The 17,790-nt window shown below is 29.6% G+C and overlaps 1 protein-coding gene across 1 annotated transcript; it reads left to right on the forward strand.

Annotated features, from left to right (window-relative positions):
• The first annotated feature begins 16,131 nt into the window (after positions 1 to 16,131).
• On the forward strand, positions 16,132 to 17,790 carry LOC113871492 (heat stress transcription factor A-6b-like). The gene is made up of 2 exons (XM_027508589.1): positions 16,132 to 16,347; positions 17,023 to 17,790. The coding sequence occupies exons 1-2, from the start codon at positions 16,138 to 16,140 to the stop codon at positions 17,788 to 17,790; spliced, it is 978 nt and encodes a 325-aa protein (XP_027364390.1). The 5' UTR covers positions 16,132 to 16,137.

Raw genomic sequence — 17,790 nt, forward strand, 5'->3', positions numbered from 1 at the left:
CTAGATTATGTTTTTCCTTAGTTTGGTAGAGCTTAGCACATTTCAAGACTTAACAATCTCTTCTATTATTTTAAGAGAGATTATTTTTTATTTCTCCACTGACAATATACTGGCACAAATATCATTACTATCCAATTGTCAACCATTATTAAGAGCTTAGTCAAATACACGTGTAGTTCGTTATACTTTTGAACTTTCTACATCTGCAATTTGGAGCGATAAGTAACACAAATGTTCTAATTGGACCTATTATCAAACTTTATACATTCATTGTAGTATTTTCTATAATCTGACTCATAAATTTTATGTTCAACTGATTTTTGAATATTGTAACTCTATTGCAAATAATACAATTTTTTTGTCTCTAACTAATTACCCAATTTGAACTCTATTAATCAATCCAAAGTAAACTTCTAGTACCTTTGCTAACTTCGCATAATAACCCATCAGCATTGTTCTGATTCATTTAATCCAAAATCAATATTGAATAGTAATTAGACTATCATTGACATTGTAACTATGACATCAATGATTATGTCTAACTAATATCCTTTACCTCTCTCAAACCCTTCGTCACTCTTAATGTGTATAGGCCTATTAAATTGCTCAATTTGATATCTTCTCCATATTCAATAAAATTTTACAAATCAAAAATTTCAATAGGTTAACATTCAAATGTTAAAGAAATTGTGCAAAATTTGGAGTTGCCACAACAACCTTTCACAATCATTATGCTAACCTTATTCGTTGGGGAATAGGGTGCCCTAACAATTAATTCAACAAAGATCAGAACCTACATGACTGAATTGAGTTTTTTTCTATTACAAATATTTTCATTATTACAAAGATCATACTCACATAATTATCATTACAAATTGCATAATGTATATACTTGATCACGCTTAAACCTATAGCTATGGACAACTGTATAACATCTTTATAATTTGCATGTTATTTGTTTGGCCTAACTACTGAAATACACTACTTTCTATAGTATTTGTAACTTGGCAATTGTAATGAACAAGTATATAATACGTTTTAACTATTTCTACAAAATTTATCTATTTCTACAATTGAGAAATATATCTTTTACCTAAACAACTTCTTTCTCAACAAAAGTTTATATAAGGGTAGATAATAAGATGCATGATGTTTGGACAATTTAATTTATATGATAAGTTGCACTAGGGTACAACGACTTATATTTTGTCATACTATTTAGCATGCCTTGTGCTAAATGTGAGCATGACCATGCATACACTGGAATCACACTTTCTTGATACAACTTATGTATTATACAAAAGTTGTATCAGGCTTAGGTAACTTGCAGTTAAGCCTGACCATACTCACCTTTTGCATGGGATATGCTTGACTGCAAGTTACCTAGGCTTAGTGCGACTCATGTATAAATTATAAATTGTTTCATCCTAACGCAATTTATGTATTAAGTAGAATTATGACATATTTCAAATGATTAAAAATTATAAATTTTTTAAAGTTTTTATTTAAAAATATCAATCAATTTTAATGCTTGAGTTCTTTCTCTTTTTTTAAGCTCATCTTGCTGACTCTGACTAGTAGTATGAAATTCTATACAATATCATTTGATCATATGTTGTCATATTAATAAATTAATTAATTTTTATAATAATTAATATAAAATCATATGCACAATGTATTTTAATTGATTAACAATATAGAAATATTAAGTTTTAAAACAATTCTTTTGTCTTACATACACAATGCTTAAAAAAAATTAATTGTCATTCACTTGAATCAATACACTAGTATTAAAATAACTTTCTACAATAGGATTTTACATTAGTTAACAAAGAATCGATGTGAAAAAAAATACACGGTAGCATTTTTAAAATTTATGTGAACTTTTTCATATCGATTTTCACATAACTAATCTAAAAAGTATTTATTAAATCAGTTTAAATGAGTCACAAGATTTTTTTAAAATTTTTTGTGGAGATTTTTTTACATTGATTGTACTACATAACCAATGTAAAAAACTATTTTTTATATCGATTCTATTCAAAACCGATGTAAAAAATGATGTTGAATTATTTTTTATTGGAAGACTTTCTACATAGGTTGTGTAGTACAATTGATATAGAAATTACTTTTCACATTGGTTATACTATACAACTTATGTAAAAAGGTGTTTATCAAAGTACTTTATCACTTATGAACAATCACTTTTCTCATGTCCAATACACAATGCACTTTATAGGGTTTCAATTTCTCTCTTGCCCAAGGCATAGAATCTTTATCACAACCTTGTCTTTTTCTTAATCTTGATTAAAATTCATCATTGGTATTTAAATCCCTCCATGTTCTTGTGTCCTGTACATAACATTTCATTTTTATGCTTATTTAAAACATGACAATTTCACTTATACAAGCAATGTTATTTTTATTTTTGAAGATCTTGCCCTCATTTATAGCCTCTAGAATACACATTTCTTTGTATCATTGAAGGAAAGTTACTTGTGACATTTCAAGTTAGTATAACTATATCATTTTGCTTACTTCGAATATGTCATAAAATTGTAGATTTATGCATATAACATTGCTGAATGAAGTCTCTTTCTTTTGTTGTTCCTTTTATCTTGCTATATTTGTGTCTTCTAAACTGTACCATTGTATATTTGTCTCTCTTTTTTTTAACCTTTGTTGTTACACACAATGTGATTGATGAAAAACTTGAGTAAAATGTTTAGTATCTTAGTTTATTAAACTTTAGAATTATAATACTTTGCATATTATAAGTTCAAGGTTTAGGGCTAGCAGATTCATTCAATAATGGTGGAATAAAAATCATCAAAAATTCTTTGAAATAATCCAAGAATGGATTTAGGGAAGCAAGGTAGGTCTTGAATCATTCTCTCAAGTAAACACTTATTTCTAGAATCCTTAGTTCAAATATTTTGTTAATAATTAAGGTTAGAAATAATAAAAAAAATTAAAAGTTCAACATTATTGCTAGAGTGGTAGATCTTAGAGTGGAATAGAATAAGAAATGTGAAGTAGCATGACCCAAAAGCATAAAAAATATATATTTTCCTTCTAATACCTTGGTAGAAATCCTACTTATGAGATGAATGGTATGACATGCAACATAACACTAAATGGGTTTATTTGAATAATCTTAAATGTTATGATTCTTGAAGTTATAAATGAGTTGATTTATTTATGTTATGATAATCACTACCTAGCTTAGTACACTTATTTATGTTGATTTATTCTCGTTCATGATTTAATACAATATCTTGTTGATCTTGTTGTTGTATTGAATCTTAAATTGTCTAAGTTGGATGGTTCAGAAGCAATTTTTTTTTTAGTATTTATAAATTATTTTATAATTCTTGTATAATATTGTTTACGGTGAAAATTACAGGTAGTAAACAAATAAATTCAAGAGTAATCTGGAGATTGAATTTTAGATCCTCTTTAAGTTATTTTAAGTGTGATTTTAATGCAATAGTGAAATCAACGTCGTAAAGCAAAATATTAAGTAGAAATAGTAGAAGGATAATAGAGTAATATTGAATTGAATGTAAAGATTTTAGAGAAAACAAACTGAAAGAGAATGAAATTGCAAGAATTTAAAGTACAACTCTCATAATCAACACCAAGGACCGTGTCTAGCTCAGTGCAAAACTTCAACATGCAGAGAATTTTATATGCTAGTATCTGGTGTAAAAGAGTCGTCCATCAGAATGTAAAGTTTTGAAGTATTTATAGATCAATTAGGCTTAACTGCCCTTTTCTTTTGCAGTTGTCTTTTGATAACTGCCTTCTGTGCGTGCTCTTCTAATAACTGTCACTATCTGTGATCGTGTCTTTTTCTATAACCGCTATTGCACACAATTAGCTCTACTTGTCTCTAATCTCCAACTACTGGTAATCGCTGGTACTGCTCCATGTGTTCATGTTCTTCAAATGATGGTAGCCGCTTCAAGCTTTGCAGTTTTTCAACATGTTCCTTCACTTTTGAACTTTATCCTGTCTTTTGGACTTAAAATAACTCTCATGTCAATTTCTATTCGATAAGTTTTAAGCAAAATTTGTTGAAGATTTTCTTTCTTGATGGGTTCTAGATGTTTTCATTCTTGGACTCAAAATTTTCAAGACTTCTCGAAATATGACCCTCATTTCGACATAAAATGAGGCTCTTTTTCATAATCTTTCAAAATTCCTTGAAATGTGACCCTTTTTTGACATAAAATGAGGCTTTCTTACAACTCTTCAAACCTCTCGAAATGTGGCCCTCTTTTCAACATAAAATGAGATTTTTCTAAAACTCTGAAAACTCCTCGAAATGTAACTCCCTTTTTAACATAAAATTGTGGCTCCTTTGCCTTTCTTCATAAAAATGTGTTGAAGAGTAGTTCCTTTGACAAGAGTTTAAGATTTTGATATCTTTTCACAAGTCTGCGACTCATCCATATGTAGGAGTCTAGGGTTCTCTTTTAGTAAAAAATGTGTCCATGCCCAACCTTCGAAGTGTACTCCTTAAAAAGACATAGTCTATTTTCTATCATGAAAGTCTGATAACAACTTAGTCAAAATTTCTTTTTGGCCGTGAATTTCATCAAAATGTAGGAACTCATAAGTGTTGGCTTTAGCCAAAGAGGTGCACTCTTTGAGGTGATTCATGACAAACTTGGTATAACCCCTTCTATTTACCATCCACCAAAGACTCTAGTGATGAGGTTTCATAACTTGAAAAAAAATTCTTTTTTCCAAACAAATATACTTGATGAAATTTTGGTTCCTTAAACTTTGCATTGTCTTTGGGTGCATGCTTGATTGTGATATATCATACCATTTTTTCAAAATTGTATACTTCGATACTAATGTAAAATGATGTCTTATATAATATATGAGATTCAATAAATAATTTGTATAAAATTACGATTAATTTTATTTTATATAAAGTTATTCATTCGTACAAAATATTTTTTGTTATAATTATAATGTGTATATTCTGTAACTATGTTTGAATTATATTTGTATTTTAAGTTTTACGATATAATATAAAATATAAAATATTTTTTAAAAAAGTCTATATTTTATGTTAGTTTTTATTAAAATCAATGTAAATAATACATATTTTATATATCAATTGTTAATCAATATACGATTTACTACAACTGTATTTACATTAGTTAAAAAACTAATGTAAAAAGTCATTTTTAATCTATCTAAAATGTCATTTTATACTAATAATAACTTATTAGTTATTAATGTGATTTTATTTTATTCAAAACATTTAGTATTAAAGTATTTTTCTTTATCATTTTTGTGTTTTTCATTTCACTTATTTTTATTATTTAGAAAATTAATAAAAATGATTTTAATGTTCATTTTGTTAGAATTTTCTTTAATCCATTATATAATTTCTATTATGCAATGACTATTATGAAATTACCTTTTCCCTTTGTGATCTTGATATAACGTTGCTCTCACAATACAATATATGGTTCTCATACACTTACGGGTTTAGAGAGCACTAACCTGAATCCATTGTTTCTAGATATTACCTCTCTCTTTAATGTCGTTGATCCCTTGATATTTTTCCCAACTCTTCCTTCTTTCAGCTCCTCTCGGATGGTTGAGAGAAAGTTCTTTTCTTGCGTTTACCGTAAGCTCACTCAGAGACCGTGAAAGTGAAAGAATAGAGAATACCATAACCCATATTTGGTAACCGCTCTTTAATATATATGAAGGTAGAGGGGAGGGTTTCCTTATAATTATATTTACAATTATACCCTCAATGACTCTATATTTTATATTTAACCATCATCACATTAAATCATTAATTAGAGTCATGTTATAAGTTACATAGGTCACTATAATAAGATTATTAAAATAATCTAACAATCTCTCACTTGACCTATGTGACGACTTGAAGATTCAATGAACTGTAAGTATGCATATCATTGATAATATCAAGTCATCATTTTTTAATGATTTAAGTGGATCGGATCATGGCGGTCACAAGTCATTTGACGACTTGATTCCTTCCAAGTATCACAGAACCAACCCAAATCAAAATAGTTTTAATTAGTCATACTACAGATTGTAACTCTGATATGCTTTTAACACTCAACCTGTTATCAAACTCAAACCATACATGTACATTAACACAATTCAGATAACAAGTAAACAAGTAGAAACAATACTTTTATTGAATTCTCAAAATGTCTACAATAATATGAGCAAAACAATCTATACACATATATGTGAATCACACAATCATGCTAACAAGGACTTGTCTATAATGTCCATTCTACCAACATGGCCAGAAAACTTTTTAGGGGGCAATCCCTTAGTTAGCGGATCCACTATCATTAAATTAGTACCAATATGCTCAATAGACACTTTCTATTTCCGCACTTCTTCTTTCACTTATAAGTATTTTAAGTTTATATGCTTTATTCCCTTTGAATACTTATCATTCTTAGAGAAGATGGCTGCGAAATTATCACAGTACATTCTTAGCGGCTTTTTTATATTATCAATAATACCAAGCCCTAAGACAAAGTTTCGCAGCCACAAAGCATGAATATTGGCCTCAAAGCACGCCACAAATTTCGCTTCCATGGTAGATGTAGCAATAATGGACTCCTTTCCGTTCTTTCATGAAATCACACCTCCAGCCAACAAGAAGATGTAGCCAAAGGTCAATTTCCTAGAGTCTACACATCTAGCATAGTCTGAATCTGAGTAATCAATCACTTCCAGTTGACTAGATCTCCTATAAGTAAGCATGTAGTCCTTTGTGCCTTGTAAATACCTAAGGACTTTCTTTGTAGCCTTCCAGTGGTTCATTCTGGGATTACTTTGATATCGGCCTAACATTCCAACAACAAAACTGATATCAGGCCGAGTGCATATCTGAGCATACATTAAACTCTCGACCACTGATGCATAGGGAATAGATTTTATTGCTTTCCGCTCCAACTCATTCTTGGGACATTGTATTTCACTAAACTTGTCTCCCTTTTGAATTAGAACTATTCCTTATGAGCATTTTTCTATTTTGAATCTCTCTAATACTCTGTTGATGTAGCCTTTCTGAGACAATCCCAGTAATCCTTGTGATCTATTACAGAATATTTCTATTCCAATCACATAGGAAGCCTCACCCATATCTTTCATCTCAAAGTTCTTAGAGAGAAACTCCTTCACATCTTGCAACAGCCAAACATCATTAGTAGCAAGAAGAATGTCATCAACATATAGGACTAAAATGATGAACTTGTTTCCACTGACCTTCATATAGATATACTGGTCAACAGTGTTCTCTACAAAATCGTATGACGTGATGGTATCATTGAAATTAAGATACCATTGTTTGGAAGCCTGTTTCAACCCATATATTGATTTCTTTAACTTACACACCATACTTTCTTTACCTGCGGTCAAGAAGCCATCTGGCTGATCCATATAAACTTCCTCTTCCAAAGGCAGTCTTTACATCCATTTGGTGAAGCTTTAAATCATAATGAGCCACCAAAGTCACAACAATTCTTAAAGAGTCCTTCTTTGAAACTGGAGAAAATGTCTCTTTATAGTCTATGCCATCCTTTTGAGTGTATCCTTTAGCAACAAGTCTAGCCTTGTATCTCTCAACGTTGCCTTTTGAGTCACGTTTCGTCTTAAAGATCTACTTGCAACTGACTCATTTTGAACCTTCATGCAACTCGACTAGATCCCATACCTTGTTGTCACTCATTGATTTTAACTCTTGTTTCATGGCATTCAACCACTTTTCAGAATTGTAACATTCCATGACTTGCTTAAATGAGACTGGATCTTCATCAATACTCAAGTCACATTCATGCTCAAGTGAGTAAACCACATAGTCATTCGAAATAGCAGGTCTTTTTTGCCTTACAGACCTCCTTAATACTATCTCTTGTAGTTCACATTCCTCTTGTTCACTTGTGACTTGCGCATTTTCAGCTGATTCATCCTCTATATGTTGTTCTTGTGGGTTTAGATCATTAACTTGTTGTCTCCTTATGTTGTGTGACCGTGATACAAGAAGAGGAACAACAACTGGAGAAGAGATACCAACTAAAGGAGTTTCTGCACGTGTCTCTTTAATTTCCACCTTTCATGTTTCACCACTCCCACTAAACTGACTATTTTCAATTAACTTTACATTTTCAGAGTCAACTATTTATACTATAGTTAAGACAGTAGAATCTGTACCCCTTTGATTTTTCAGGATAGTCGATGAAATAACCACTAATTGTTCTAGCATTAAGCTTTTTTTCATGTGGATTATACACTCTTACTTCTGCTGAACAACCCTAGATATGAAGATGTCTTAAACTGGGTTTCTTTCTTGTCCACAGTTCATAAGGAGTCTTTAGAACTGCCTTACTAGAAATTCTATTAAGCAGATATGCAGCGGTCTTTAATGCGTACATCCACAAAGACATAGGTACAGAATTGTAACTCAGCATACTCCTAACCATTTCCATGATAGTACAATTCTTCCTTTTAGCCACACCATTTTGTTGTGGTGTACCAAACATAGTATACTGTGTACATATGCCTCAACTTTCTAGAAGTTTCACAAATGGACTTGGACATTGCTCACTTTCATCAAATTTTCTATAATATTCACCACCTCTATCTGACCTCACAATCTTTACCTTCTATCTAGTTGTCTTTTCACCTCATCAATGAACACTTGTAAGACATCCACTAATTGAGATTTTTCATGCAACATATACAGATAACAATAACGTGAGTAGTCATCAATAAAAGTAATAAAATATCTTTCACCACCCCAAGATGAGATGTCAAATGGACCACAAATATCAGTGTGTATCAACTCTAAGAGTTGACTGCTTCTTGTGGCTGGATTCTTTTATGTGTGTTTGATTTGTTTTCCTTTAATACAATCCACACATACATCTCAGTCAACAAAATCCAATTGAGGTAAAATTTCACTTTTCATTAACTTCATCACCCTTTCTTTGGATATGTGACCTAACCTTTGATGCCACAAGAAAGCAGAGCATTCATTACGCATATTCAAATTACTACTAATAGCATTCCCAACATGAAACAGAGATTTAGCAAATTTAACATTAAGATTGAAATAATATAAACCATCAATTAATGTAGCAAATCTAAAATAGTATGAGTGTTTATACAAAGAAAATGTAACGTTTCCAATATTAAAATTAAAATCAAATTCGTCCAAGTTTGCAACAAAAACCAAATTTTTAGCACATTCAGGAACATAAAGATACTTTTTTAGATCTATGCAGCAACCAATATACAAGATCAATATGTAAGTCCCTATTCCTTTTATCTGTGCCTTCATTCTGTTTCCCATATACAAGAACTTTTCAGTTATGCTTATGGGCTGGATCGAAAGAAATCCTTGCATTACATGTGACACATGAGTAGTTGCACGAGAATCTAACCACCAGGTGTTTTTAGGTACCTCAATAAGATTTGATTAAAAGCATACTGAAACATAATATATATCTTTCCTTTCAAACCAAACCTTTCTCTTCGGACAATTTTTCTTGAAGTGATCAGTCTTCTTGCAGAAGAAGCACCTCTGGCCCTTCTAGATTCGGTCTTCACGAACCTTTAATAAGGCCTTATCCTTCTTGTCCTTGTTGTCCTTCTTACCTGGCTTAGCCTTGCTACTATTAGCCCCTTCATGAAATGTGAGATGGATGGAGTGTTCTTTCACCTTCTTCAGCCTCCCTTCCTCCTGAACTAGCATGGTCTTAATTTCTTGTATATTCCATTTATCCTTAATTGTGTTGTAATTCACTTGAAACTGACCAAACTCAGGAGGGAGGGAGTTCAAAATGAACTGTACTAGAAAGAATTCCTTTACCTCCATGCCCATTGATTTCAACTTTGTCGCTTAATTGATCATGTCAGTCACATGGTCATGAATGGACCGTGACCAATCAAACTTTTTAGTAGTCAGCTCAGTCAACAGGGTACTTGACATGGACTTGTTAGTAATGTCCGATTGTGCATACTCTTTCACCTTTGCCATAAATTCCCTAGCATTTTCAGTCTTTGGCATTGATGGCTTCATATTTTCAGCCATAGTCATCTTTAGCAAGCTCAAGCTCAGCCTGTTTGACCTTTCCCAAGCTTCACGAAGAGTCTTTTTCCTTTAAGTACTGGTCTTTGTGATGGCTACAGGCTCTTGTTTCATAATGATTGCTAGGTCTAAATCTATAACACCTAGCTGGAATCGAACTTGTTCAGCCCAATCATCATAATTGAGCCCATTGAACTTGACAACGCCATTGCTCATGCTATACGTATTTATAAGGACTGAAATATTTAATATATGCATAAACATTTATGCTTTGAATAAACTTAATAGATTCAGACAGCTAACCGTCATCAATTATGCATCTAAATTTACCTTTGGGTAACGCCTAAATACACAATTTATGTATAATGATGCTAATAAACAACTTTAATCGACAATCAGTCACTCAAACTAATATGCAAGTCATCTTTGGATATACAAACATATTATAAAGTACTTACATGTCTCTTTAATGTCATTAATCATATGCAATGATCCACCTTTGGGCGATCTCGTAGCGTTATAATTAATGAGCTAAATTGTTCACCCTTTATGTTACTATATAGCATCAAACAATTTTGAATAATTTACAACACAATTAAATGCTTAAAGAACTTTTAAAGTCAGGCCACTTTGGTGACTAACAAGCTACCCTTAAAATTAAGCACTAAATTGTGAAGTTTTCATTATGATCATATAATTTAGAATTAATTAATTTAAGAATTTAATCATTTTGGTGAGTAAAATCCACCTTGATATAATTCTAAAATGATCTATAAATTTTATGAATTATATTCCTTATTATACTGTGAAATCACTATGCACGGCCGTGCTTTTATTTGATACATGGTCGTGCTTTGATAAAGCATGGCCGTGCTTATAATTGATGCATAGTCGTGCTTACAATATGCAAGACCGTGCTTCCATTATGTAAGGTCGTGCTTTCATTTTGATGCATAGTCGTGCTTACAATACCAAGGTCGTGCTTCTTAATGCGTGGTCCTGCTCACTAATATATGGCTCCGCTTACTGATACATGGCCCTGCTCATATTACAGATTCAAAATCTAAAGTTTCTAGCTTCCAAAACCTTAGGGTTTTCAATTATTGAATCCAAAATAATTATTTAACATCAAAATTATGTCAATCTATCATATAATATATCTAGAGTTCATGTAATTTGGGAAAAACTTTAACGGAGAACCAATCTCTTATGGAGAATCAACGAAATTCACAACCTTGCTCTGATACCAACTGTTAGAATTTTGTTTAATCCATTATGTAATTTCATTATGCAATGACTATTATGAAATTACCTTTTTCCTTTGTTATGTTGATATAACATTGCTCTCGCAACACAATATATGGTTCTCATACAATGAAGGGTTTAGAGAGCACTAACCTGAATCCATTGTTTCTAGATGTTACCTTTCTCTTTAATGTCGTTGATCCCTTGGTATTTTTCCCAACTGTTCATTCTTCTTTCAGCTCTTCTCGGATGGTTGAGAGAAAGTTCTTTTCTTACGTTTACCGTAAGCTCACTCAGAGACCCTGAAAGTGAAAGAATAGAGAATACTTAACCCCTATTTGGTAACCGCTCTTTAATATAATGAAGGGAGAGAGGAGAGTTTCCTTATAATTGTATTTACAATTATACCTTCAATAATTCTATTTTATATTTAACCACCATCACATTAAATCATTAATTAGAGTTATATTATAAGTTACATAGGCCACTATAATAAGATTATTAAAATAATTTAACACATTTAATATTTTAATCTTTTCCGGAAGTGTTTTTATACGAATATTACTTTTGTTCTAAGCTGAATATAATATAACGTGCTAATAGATATGGTATTTCTATTTTGCATTAGATACTTACGATATTTTAATTTGTATGACTAAGAATTAAAATAAGGAGGAAGATAATAATTTCTTTACATAATTTTGAATCCTTGTTTATAAATCATACTTTTAACACTTATTTATCTACGGTGACTTCTCTCCTATGTTTAATATGCATTTTCTAAAAAATTTATTCTTTTCAAAATATTATTTTTTGTTTTAGTTTTAAATTTAATTTAAATATTTAAAAAATCTTGATATATTATATTGAATTGAAAAAGAAACATTCTTTTATATATATAAAGAATTATTGTATTCCATGTTAATCTTATTTTAAAAATTTTACGCATCATATCAGATAGAAAGTACTTACTCTTAATAATGTGTTCTCATAAATTTTTATTAATTAAAAATTTCTATTCATTTAAATTAATTATGCTTAATATAATTAAAATTTTATTAATTTTAATTCATAATTTTTATTTAAAGTTAAAAAAATTTACTTTTTTCTCTTTAAAGAAAACAATTTAATGTTTGTTTAAAAAATGTAAATTTACTCGTGCAGTCCACAAAAGTTGGCTGGTTTCAAAATCCCCCGTTTAAAATTGTTTCCCTAATATTGTGTGCGCATCCCGGATTCACCGAAGCGCATGTTAATGAGTGCTAGATTCTATTCTCTATTATTCATATTTTATTTTAATTTTTTATTTTCAATAAAAATTAATATTTTCAGTGTTTTTATAGAAAGTATATAATTTTATATATTTTTTATTTTAAATTAAAAATTCACAAATTCTATTTTTTATTACAGAAAATAGAATATATCATTATTTTAGTACATATAAGTACAAACAAAGTTATAACTATTTGTAGTTATAAGGTTATATATTGGTGTTATATAAATATTCTTTTTATAAATGTAAATGATAAGGAGATAATGTATTTAATTATGTTGATTTTTAAAACTAATTGTAATATTATTTTTTAAAATATTAAATAAAATTGGAATACTATCAATTTAATTAATGTCATGATTATAATATTTTTAATTTTAATTATTTAAATTAAGATACTATATGGCATAAAATATGAAAAAGAATAAAATTACATAAGGGAGAGATTTAACAATTTATCCATAAAATAAGGTTAAAGTATAAGTGTTTATAGAAAAATTATAGGTTTATCTTAAATTTTACCTAATTTAAAATTTTAATAGCATAATTTATTTAGAATCTAACTCAACTTGATAAAGAATTGATCATGTATGAACGGAGTTGGATCGGCTTGGTTTATAAAAATAATATATCAATCTTAATTTTACATATAGCTAAATCACACAATTAAAGAAATATAAATTAAATTTATATATTTTAAAATAAATTTGAATTTTCTTGTAATATGATTTAATATGTAAAATAAGACTTAATTTTTTTATTAAACTTAATATATTTTTCCCAATCATGATAAATCATTATTTGAAAATATATATGTCTCTTTGATATATCTATATGCTACTTAATAATAAAGGACTCGAATTGTTTCAAAATAAATAATGTTAATATAAATGTAATACTATTTTAAATATTATTTATTAAATTTAAAAACGTATTTATTTATTAATTAAATTGTAAAAATATTTAGAAATACATAATAAAAAAAAGTTAATAAATAATATTTTTATTAAAATATAATATTTAATATTATCAATACATTAGATTATGTTATTTTTAATAAAAAATATTATATTTAAATTTTTATATATACTTTTAAACACATAGTAAAAAAATTATTATTAAGATAGCATAAAACACTAAAATGAGCAAAAATGTCTCAAAGTATATATTAAATCTATTATAAAAAACTTGAACTCTGTTAAAATTAACTTCAAAATGAAATAAATTAAAGAAGCAAGAACATCTTTTTGTAAATATTAAATTTGCCACAGAACTGAGTAAGATTTACGATGCTAAATTTGCCACGTCGAAAAAGGCTACATCGAAAATGGTTAGCCATTTAATAAAATAAAAATTGTTGGCCAATTCATGGTATAATAACCATGGGAATAATTGACTTTTTATAAGAAAGTGTGTCTATATACAATAAAAAGTATATTATATTATATTATTAATTAATAATTCATGTAAGTATGACCATATAATTGTGTAATTTATTAGCCATTGAGGTCATCAATTGGAAAAACAGAAGATTAAAAAAAAAAAAAAGAGTTGATAAAAAAAGAAATTTAAAACTACTTTAAATCCACCTTTAGCATTTGTTATTTGAGTTCTAACATTCTATATGATTATTTAAAAAGTGATGTTATATGCCACATTCTATATGATTGATTTTTCTTATTTATTTTAATTTTTATACATTAAAATTTGTGTGGGGCGTCTTGTCAAAGAGTCTGTGAATGGGTTAGCAAATTTTATATTCACAGAACATTTTCCTTCTCCTGTATTGTTCAACTAAGTGCAGTTCAAAACACTGGATCTATTCAGAGTTCACTCTCTCCATCATTGTGTGTATTTTATAAACTATTATACAAGTATATTATTTCTTTCATAATCATTAGTATGGAAAGTGCAAACAAAATCAAATGGCCCACATAATAGAAGAAAAAAACAATATGTAAGACAAACAGGAATAACATATTTTCTTAAAGAGGTAGGATTCATAGATTGATACCTTATATTTAATTTGTATATTTATATTATTTAATAATTTTATTTATAAAATATAAAATGAATCACTTTAACCGTTAATTTGAAAATTATTTAAATTTTTTTATTAAATAGATTAATTTTATAAAATTAAAAAATATTAAATATTTTATTATGCTAATTTATTTTAAAAATAATATTTAATGTTTGTTACTATACCTGTAAATTTTACAAGACAGTTTGTACTCTTTCTAAATCGACGGTTATAATTCATCTAATATCTTAAATATAAAAAGTTATTAAGATTTTTTTATCTAAACTATTAACTTCACTATTAGTATCAAATTTACTGTAATAATTATTCTATTTATAAAAGAATACCAAATCCTTTAAATTATGAACAGTACTATAACTTTTATCACAATATTTTTTAAATGTAAATAAATAAATTTTAAATAATATAATTATAAATATTAAAATTATATAAAATTTGAAATGCACAATAAAAAAATAATATAAAATGATTCACTATTAAATTTAAATTAATTAATTTTATATTTTATAAAATATTATTAAATAATATAAATATTTAAGTGTAACATAATGTTAACACAAATATTTATCATTCAAATAAATTACTTTTAAAATATATTTTAATTATAAAAAACATATTTAAAAGAATATATTCTTAACGTTTTCCTCAAGCATCTATACTATGTCTAGAAACTTCTCTCTATAATATCTACATCACATGATATTTGTCTGTGGATGATATTTTAGCATATGCACACGCTCGATTTCCCCTATCGTAAATTTAATATGGAGTTGACAAGAACAAGAAGAGAGAAAAATTATTATAACAATATAACATTTCTTTTATATCGAAAATGCCAAATAGTGAACAGTGTAGTGTAGTAAAATGACATTTCCCAAAAGGGTAAAAACATAGGCGACAGAGAAATATGCATTGACACTTTGGGTTCCTATTAGGCTGTTCCACTCCCACCTTCCCCCAACACTCATGTGACACTTAAACAAGGAAAAGGGAAAGAACAAAATCCACAGCAACTACTTATTGATTGAACAAAATCTAACCAACAAACACTGATCACCATCCCTTGTGTTCCAATCCATATACCATAAGATTACAGAACTTGCACTCATTGTTCACTAGGCACTACACACACTTTCCCTAACTTCACACATTCTTTTCCTCTCTTGTGTGTGTCACCAACACTTTTTGTTGCATCTATTAACCTTCCTTTGTATCTTTATTAGTCCTTTCAGTTTCACTACAATATAGCTGACACTGATCATCATCACCTTGTTGAAAGCTTCACATTGATTCAAAATCAAAGGCAAACCCATCATTTATCAGGAAGAAAGAAACCGACCAGATTAAAGCTTGGGTTGTTTATATGTTCCAAACATGAATCTTGATGATGGTCCTGTGATTGTGAAGGAGGAGTTTCTAGAAGGAGCAGGTGTGGTTTCTCCTCAACCACAGCCACAACCAATGGAGGGGCTTCATGAAAGTGGTCCTCCACCATTCCTCACAAAGACATATGACATAGTTGATGATGGTTCCACTGATGAGATAGTTTCATGGAGCAGAGGAAATAACAGCTTTGTTGTGTGGGATCCTCAAGCATTTTCCATTACCCTTCTCCCTAGATACTTCAAGCACAACAACTTCTCCAGCTTTGTACGACAGCTTAACACCTATGTATGTATATTTATTGCTCTTTGCTTAATTTTACACAGCATGCTTATCATATTTAATGTAATATAATCCGCATGAAATCCTTATTGCTGCTCACTCTCTTGCAGTAATTTTAGAGTGTGTTGTTTTCATCAATGAAACTAGTATCTTCATATATATTCATTTATTATATAACGATGAATCAGTATCGTTTTAAACTGTCAGTTGCTTGCTTTGTGATTTCTTTGCAGTTGCAAAAACCTCCTAGACTGGAATATAGTTTTCACCACATTGAGGATAGTGGTGAACCACAATTTAAGACCATGATGAATGATCCGTTAGTATTTTAATTTGTCTATCTTCATTTTCCGGATTGTTTACGATTGTTGGTTAGATTTGATTGGTATTTGATTCCATTTTATGCTTTTATTCTTAAGCTTCTTTCTTGTGATCATTTTGTTTGTTTAATGTCTTGAAAAAAGGAGTACAAAAGATTACACCAGTAAATGATATAACAGATTACTGATATGCTCCATCTTCTTTAATATAGTCTGTGAGCAAGAACTTCTTATGAACTTTGATGAGTATGTTTTATCTTCCTTAGCATTTATTTTAATTAGGATTTTCCTCTCAATCCATTATTTCAATAGTGATATTTTTTGGATTTGAACATGAAGAAGGAACTTGGTATTTTTGTAGGGGTTTAGAAAGGTAGATCCAGATAGGTGGGAGTTTGCTAATGAAGGGTTTCTTAGAGGACAAAGGTATTTGTTGAAGAATATAAGGAGGAGGAAGACAACACAACCTCAGCAACCACAGCAAGTTTTGGACCCTTGTGTTGAAGTGGGGCGGTTTGGATTGGATGGAGAAGTTGATCGGTTGAGGCGTGACAAGCAAGTTCTAATGGTGGAGCTGGTGAAGCTTAGGCAACAACAACAGAACACTAGAACTAACCTTCAGTCAATGGAAAGTAGGCTTAAAAAGACTGAGCAAAAGCAGCAACGAATGATGCAATTTTTGGCAAGAGCAATGCAGAACCCCGACTTCTTGCAACAATTAGTTCAACAAAAGGAATGGAGGAAGGAGTTGGAGGAAGCATTTTCCAAGAAAAGAAGAAGACCAATTGATCAAGGGCCTAGTAATATTGAGGTAGCTGAATTGGGTTATGCTGAAGAATGCTCAACTTTTGTTAAACTTGAACAGCAAGAGTACACTGACATATCAGAGTTTGAGGTTTCTGACATTGACCTTGTTATGAACATGGGGGAACAAAGTGGAAGCCAAAAGAACACCGAGGAAGAGAATGGAGCTGAACTTGAAAGTGGGAATGAAGACATTGAGGAAGTGTTTTGGGAAGATTTTTTGTATGAGAGTACTGAAGAAGATCTACTAGGATTGCAAGAAGATGATGAAGATATTAGTGTGTTGGCTGAGGAACTTGGTTATTTAGCCTCAACTCCTAAGTAG

This window comes from Abrus precatorius, unplaced genomic scaffold (genome assembly GCF_003935025.1).
Source record: "Abrus precatorius isolate BTA unplaced genomic scaffold, Abrus_2018 Scaffold7, whole genome shotgun sequence".
Classification (NCBI taxonomy): Eukaryota; Viridiplantae; Streptophyta; class Magnoliopsida; order Fabales; family Fabaceae; genus Abrus; species Abrus precatorius.

Excerpts from the sequence above, each read along its gene's own strand:
- LOC113871492 (XM_027508589.1), top strand. The coding sequence starts at position 16,138 with ATGGAGGGGCTTCATGAAAGTGGTCCTCCACCATTCCTCACAAAGACA. Across the intron at positions 16,348-17,022 it reads TACGACAGCTTAACACCTAT|GGGTTTAGAAAGGTAGATCC; the intron begins GTATGTATATTT and ends GTATTTTTGTAG.